Raw genomic sequence first — 7,021 nt, 5'->3', positions numbered from 1 at the left:
GGAAAAGGGAGTTATAGCATCGTCCTATGGTGGTGTGTCGTACCCCCCAAAAAAGTAGCCTTAAACCTCAAATGGACGAACAATCGGGTTGGACACCTTAAAATTTATACTAAGCATACAAACTCTTGAATATTTTCCTTATTGTTACTGGAATCATCATTCAAGTTTAACAATCAATGATAAAAGGCAAACGAATAAAAAAATCACTTTAATGTAAAGTTTATTAAAGTTTTTTTTCCACATATCAATCATTTTAATGAATATTTAAATCAATACAAAATTTAGCAAAGAAAAATAATTTAATCATTTTGTTATTCTAATTTTTAATAATAACTTGGGCTATCTTTAAAAATCACACGAAACGGATTTCTACGTGCTGTTAGATCAAACAAAACATTTTGTCTGGCGAGCTTTGACTTCAAGTATAATTCTAAATAGCTATTGTAGTTATTAACCACAATTTTTCTTACAATTTCAAAATTTCCAATTATATCACTTCTTCCTTCGCTTTCAATAGACAAACCTATATTGCTAGTGCTTGAAACATCCCACTTGATATCAGCTTTGCTACTTCTTTCACTACCATCAGGAGTCATCAGCTCGAACTTGATGCCATTTCTATCAGATAACCACTCAGGATTGTCAAATGTTACTTTTGTAGTCATTGCCCTATTATCAGGAAGGATTGTGGCAAGCTTGACTATCTCATCAGTTTCTATGACAATGTTCATTTTAAAGATTTCATCTTGGTCAATGTAGACAACCCAAATATCATTATCTGTTTTCACAGCCCTCCAACCTTGAAGCTCAGCCATGCTTGCCTTAGTGACATTGTAATTATTAGCATCTTCTTCAACCTCCAACTCAAACACGCTTCCGTCTGGGGATAAGAATGTTGGCATGTATCTTGGCATGTCGATAGTTAGGCTTAGAGGACTTTGTCTGGTGGTTGCATTAATGTGGACAACATTTTCAACACCTCTTTTTAGGTCAAACTGAAGGCTGGCCCTATGCTTTTCTTGGGGCTTAATAAACAGGTTTCCATCAGCAGAATAATCTTGACAAAACCTGAGAACTTGGCAGAATACTGGTGCTATTTCTTTTGGCTTCACCAGTGCTTTAACATGATATCCAGTGTTATCTGTGAATAGTTTAAATCTTACTAAATCATTGTTAGGTTTCTTGTAGTATGCTTCAAATGATTGTTCACCAAAGTCAAACTCAGCATCAATCAACTTGTTTCCATTTAGATCTTTCAGGTGAAAAAATGATCGCTTAGAATTTAATCTAGTGACAACAGTTTTGGATTCATTAGGTTTAAGAATGATAACCTTGGATTGGAAAGCATCTTCAAAACGTTTATAACCAATGAGAAGGTCAACTACCTCAGAATTGCCTTTAATAACTCCATCAAATTCCATGTTGATTTGTTTCATAGCATTTTTGAACCTCGGGTTATCGTTCCTTCGTTTAGAGTATAAAGAACTAGATTTTCTCCTTTTCTTAATATTGATTTTAAATAGTTTACCCTCCAAGGTATATTCTCCATTCAGAACTGTATCTGTATCAACAATCAATTCTTCATCTTCTTCAGGGGGATCAACACAATCATAATCCCAAATCCCACATTTGGGTTTCTTTAGCTTTGGCTTTGGATTGAAGATCATAGAAAATTTAGGAAATATTTGAAAATTTGTATATTCATAGGTTTTATCATTTACAATTTCTATTTCTTCATCATATCCAACACCAATCTTTTTGACTCTAAAGGTCCCCTCCTCCTGAGTCATATATTCTTCAGTTAGTTTGTAATTGATTTCTAGGTCATTGGTACTAGGGTAAAGATTGTATGTGAAGTCAAATTCAGCATTTGTGTATGTTGTATGGATCAGCTTGTTCAGTTTGTTTATTCTAATCTCTCCTTTGAACCCCTTAAAAAAAATCATTATTATCTCTGTTCCTCAAAATAAAAATATATTCATATTCAAACCTCACTAAAGTATCAAAATCAAGAAAAAAAATGATAACATTTTATAATCAAGTGAAAGATTGATGGGATAAAAAGTTCTTATTCACAAATGTGTCTGCTTGTTTTACTTTTATCTAATTATATATAAAATTAAACAATGATTTTTCATGTCTAACAAAATCTTTAACTCAAGAATACTCCATAATGATCCTAATTCAACAATTATGACTACATTAATCTAATTAATAAATATCCAGATTATAAAGATGGATTAATAAATAGCCTACAGTCAAAAAAATTTTATACAAAATTATGTCTTTTACCTCCATAGGCCTTTCTTTGTTGTTGAAGTCAATTCTAACAGAAGAATTTGTAGCTTGATGATAACGTTCTATATCCCAGCTACTATGTCTTTGACTATAGCTTCTTTTTATTCTGGCGGTAGCATCCTGGACTCCATTGACCACCATGTCAGAAAGTAATAGCTTCAGAAACCTGGAAACAATTATGTGAATCATGGAAAGAAAACAAAGTAGCGGGTTTCATCGTATTTTCAAAGTAGCTTTTGATAGATTAATCTAGGTAATGTTAAAGTTAGGAAATATACCCAATATGGTTACAGCCCTCCTCAGGGGCTAAAATTAGGAGAAAGGCTTATGTTAAAATAAGACGAAACCCGCTACTTCGTTTTCCTTCCATGATCCAAAAATGCTTTAAGGTATGGATAATATTTATGATTTTTTTGTTATATAGCATGGGTATGGATAACTTCTGAGCCATATGGCAACTAAAAAGAGTTATAAACCCCTCTTTAAAAAAAACAAAGCTACTAGGAGCAAACGTGTTTGTGTATGTGTATACTGGTAGTACAGATGAATACGTTGATAAAAACTGTCAGACTATAATGCTATGCCCCTAGATGCCTCTAGTGGCACTTTAAATGTGTTCGTGTTAAGATCAGCTGTTTTTTTTATTTATGTTTCTACGATACTGGTGCCGCCCAGCCGGAATATTAGGCCAGGCCCTAATAGAAGCTACCCTGTCAAGGACAACCATATAGGGTTTAGTGTTTAGCGAGATCCTTTGGTACAGACAGACAGACATCCTTTATAATAAGGATATAAAGCCAGGCAAATATACGACTGACCATAATTTATAGAATATCAACTGATTAAATTACTTATATATTATCTTTGTAGTTAAAGTTAATTTACTGTGATGATTACAGCTAAACCTATTCAAACATTAAGGCTATAGCTAACTTTATCTAACTTTGTGTATAAAACACACCTTGAATTATCTAACCAATGAATTGCTAATACTTTAAATTTTAAAAGATTAAATTTCTAATTAATACAATCGTATATATTCATTCTTAAAACGACTTGCCTGCTAGGATCCGCCAATGACAGTTTGCCAGCAGCTGCAGTGGCCACTAGGTCCTTGCCTGTAGCGGCCTTGTAGGCTCCTTGCACCATATTAATCGTGGACTGCAATTTGGCTGAGCCAGCATCATACGCCATGCCATAACTAGGACTTATATCTATATAAAAAAGTATGCATTAAAGAACCAAATTCACAATTGATATGTAATCTATAATACAAAGTAGCTTGATGTCTGTCCGTCTGTCCGTCTGACCGTCTGTCTGTCCGTCTGTCTGTCTGTCCCTTAAGATCTCGGTAACCACTGAACCGATCGGATTCTACTCTTCAGGGAATATACCTACTGGTCCTGTGGTGGTTTTAGGCTATTTTCTTGGGGGGTGGGACACCCCCAACCCCCCCAAAAATAAAAAAAATCCAACCCCCCAAATTTTTTTTTTACATTTTTTGTAAAATCTCAGTAACTGCTGATCAAATTGGGCTCTACCCTTCTGGCAATATACCTACTGGTCCTCTGGTGGTTTTAAGCTATTTTCTTGAGGGGTGGGACACCCCAACCCCCCCAAAAATAAAAAAAATCCCCACTTCCAAAATTTTTATTTTTTTATTTTTTAAAACAAAAACCAGTAATTGGGTTGGGGGAACCCCACTGCAACATGGGGCGAAGCCCCCATGAATCCCCCCCCCCCCTAGAAAAAAAATTAAAATATCTTTTTTTTTATTTTAATTTTTGTGTATGCAAACAACCTAGGTCTAATTTTTACGAATTGAAATTTTTGTGTATACGGCAAACAACCTGGGTTTAATTTGTACAAATTAAAATTTTTGTGCATAAAACGCACAACCTGGGTTTAATTTTACCACAGAGTAATTAAACAAAGAATAATTTTTTGAATATTTCTATTAAGGAGGGTTGACTTCCCAAAACTATATAGGGCGAAGCCCCTAGAGGCTAGGGGCGAAGCCGCTAGTAGCATTATAAGGAAGCTGGTAGCGTTTTTAAATATTTTTCAAAGATTTTACATTAACTACAATAATAGACATATTATATTTTGATGACCCTAAGTTATTTAGTTTATCTCTATTATAAATCCTTTGAATCACTGAAGGGATAGTTGCATGAAGTGCATTTCAGAAAAATAATTTCAAGCATAAGTTACAAGTATACCATCAAACATAACTAATTTTGTATTACAATAACAAACAAACAATTAGATATCACTAAAATACAATTTTCAAGTCTTGATATTTTTAAAACTACGTGGTAGAAAATTAAAATTCTGTCAAATACAAATATGCCCCATTTAAACCATTGATAGAAAAAATATGCGGTTCACTATATTCAAGTTTAAATGCATTTTGTGCAACTACCCCTTTCTCAAACTGCATAAACATGGAAATTGTAGTAATAAAGAGACTTACAAACACCACATTGATGCAATTCTGCATTTGGTAGACATTAAATTTAGGCAGAAAAAACGTTTTATAATGTTTAATCTACAAAAGGGGAAATTTTGTTTATCATGATTTGGGATATACAACAATTTAATTTTCACTGTCTTATCACGTAAGATTCCTGTAAAAATGGAGTTTTTAATTTAATTTAAACACTAGAAGACATCCAACTCATGGATAAGACTATGGCCGATAAATTGATTAACATCTCAAGCTCATATAATACAAAAGTCTCTAAGGTTATTGAGCCAACAAATAAGAAAACGCCATTATAGAACTTTGGAGACTAGTGTATTAAATAGTCCAATGTCCCCTTCCTCCCTGCATCCAAGTGCTAAAATTAAAGCTACAAATATTATTGACTGCTACACAGTCGGGCAAATTACCTTGCACAAAAAGCAGGAGGGGTAGCCACCCCAGGACTAGGTGGTACAATTTCATCCTCAAGCCAAAATCCTAACCTAAACATTAAAAGAACAAGGATGACAACTTCCATAAAAGCGAAGCTCGGATATGGAAGGACAAACAAACATTAACGCATGTAAAGTGTCAGAACTGAATAAAATGAATATTAATGCATAAGTCTATACAAAATTGTAAGTAAATTTATTGGAAAACTAATTAAATACATATGTATTACTATTTAGGGACATCCTGATGTTTTTAGGACTTGATTATTGAGATGCTTCGCTTAAATATTGTACCCTCTTGTTATAGGAATCAATATTAAAAGATCAGATTAATAAGATAATTATAACATATAAAAATTTGTTGTAAAAAGTCAAAACAGTTAAAAATCAGCTTGTTTTAAATTGACGTACGGACATTCTGGTCACGATTATATTGTATTACTGTTATAGGAACCAGCATACAAGATTTTAAAAGGTAAAACATTAGAGTAAAACACTGGAGGGGGAAGGGTTTAAACAACTGTATTTCCCTATCCCAATGAACTTGTGCCGACTCTCAATTGGGTCTTAGAAAATTAAACCAATGGTGTCGGAAATATTAGCACAGCTAAGTAGCAGAAAACAATTTGCCAGCAGACGAAAAAGGGTAGAGGTAGCTATCTTATATACATCCATACTATAGATCTGTTGGTAAAACTAACTAAGGACAATCAAGAAAACATAATGGGAGTTCATTAAAAATAAAATTTCAAAGAAAATTCAGACATCTATTCTTTATATAATATCGGCATAAATAAATCTCAACCAATAACATAAAAGCTTATTGGTCATGATTTCATATTGACGGAAGGACAACATCCATAAATAAAAGTAACAGGGTGTCTACCTTTTTGTGTGTACCAGAAAATCTTGCTAATCGCTGGACCGATATGGTTATCCATTACAGTGAAGCTTTTTATGTGAAGTTTTTTTTTAACTATTATCCGGAACCCTTCCAAGAAAAAACACCCCTGCAAAAATATTCCCTCCTAGAGAAAATTAAAAACTAAAATGTAACGTTGAGGGTCGACTCCCCCCCCCCCCCGCTAGATTTAGATATTGAGCCTTAGTTTTAAAATCAAAAAATAAACATACCTTCTAGATTTTCTGATGTCTTATAACTTAAGTAGGATCAATACTGAGGCTTTTCTTGACAACAACTCATATTTATAAATTCTAACTATAAAAAGATATTGTTTATAAAATAATTGTGGATGCATCATTTAAAAAAGCACAGATACTACAAAAATAAAATTTATTGAAGTCTTTTCATCTAGTATGACTGCAACTTTATTGATGTATGACTGTGAAGATACTGTTGACTGCAACTGCATTGACTTAAAGACAGACTAACATAATCTAGAATTAAAGTAGCTGCGCTACTTATAGTTATAATTAAAATGTTATATCCTTTATTATTAATTCATTTTAAACACATGTAAAATAAAATTTAAATCGCTGCTTTTCTAGAATAAAATGAAAAAAAACTTCAGTAAATGAGAGCCCTATAAAAAATTTGCAGATAGCATCATAGTCTGTTAAAATATAAATACCTAGTAATACTTGAAGTACATTTACCTCAAAAAACTATAAACATGTATTTTCCCTCTTATTTTTCAGTAAATTTATTGACATGGAAAATTAATAGATAGGATATTTGTATAAACATACTTTGATTCCACACTCGAAATTCTACTCTGTAATCAAAGGAATAACTTAAGAGTATTAAAGATTCCCTAAGTGAAAATATATTGTTAATTGGCTC

General features: G+C 32.8%; 1 protein-coding gene across 1 annotated transcript; it reads right to left on the bottom strand.

Annotated features, from left to right (window-relative positions):
* Nucleotides 1-207: 207 nt before the first annotated feature.
* LOC145314040 (uncharacterized) lies at nucleotides 208-6,427 on the bottom strand. The gene is made up of 5 exons (XM_080153773.1): nucleotides 6,352-6,427; nucleotides 5,194-5,268; nucleotides 3,359-3,512; nucleotides 2,293-2,464; nucleotides 208-1,931 (listed from the first exon to the last, which is right to left on the bottom strand). Exons 2-5 carry the CDS (start codon nucleotides 5,246-5,248, stop codon nucleotides 324-326), a joined length of 1,989 nt encoding a protein of 662 aa, XP_080009899.1. The 5' UTR covers nucleotides 5,249-5,268; nucleotides 6,352-6,427; the 3' UTR covers nucleotides 208-323.
* Between the last annotated feature and the right edge of the window lie 594 nt (nucleotides 6,428-7,021).

This window comes from Acartia tonsa, chromosome 3 (assembly GCF_053477335.1).
Source record: "Acartia tonsa isolate MP-2025a chromosome 3, ASM5347733v1, whole genome shotgun sequence".
NCBI lineage: Eukaryota > Metazoa > Arthropoda > Copepoda > Calanoida > Acartiidae > Acartia > Acartia tonsa.
This window is presented reverse-complemented; position numbering and strand designations above follow the sequence as displayed.

Coding starts and splice junctions, on each gene's coding strand:
- LOC145314040 (XM_080153773.1), bottom strand. CDS start 5,248: ATGAAATTGTACCACCTAGTCCTGGGGTGGCTACCCCTCCTGCTTTTT. Junction 3,513..5,193: donor CCTCCTGCTTTTTGTGCAAG/GTAATTTGCCCG, acceptor TTTTTTATATAG/ATATAAGTCCTAGTTATGGC. Junction 2,465..3,358: donor TCATTGGCGGATCCTAGCAG/GCAAGTCGTTTT, acceptor AATTGTTTCCAG/GTTTCTGAAGCTATTACTTT.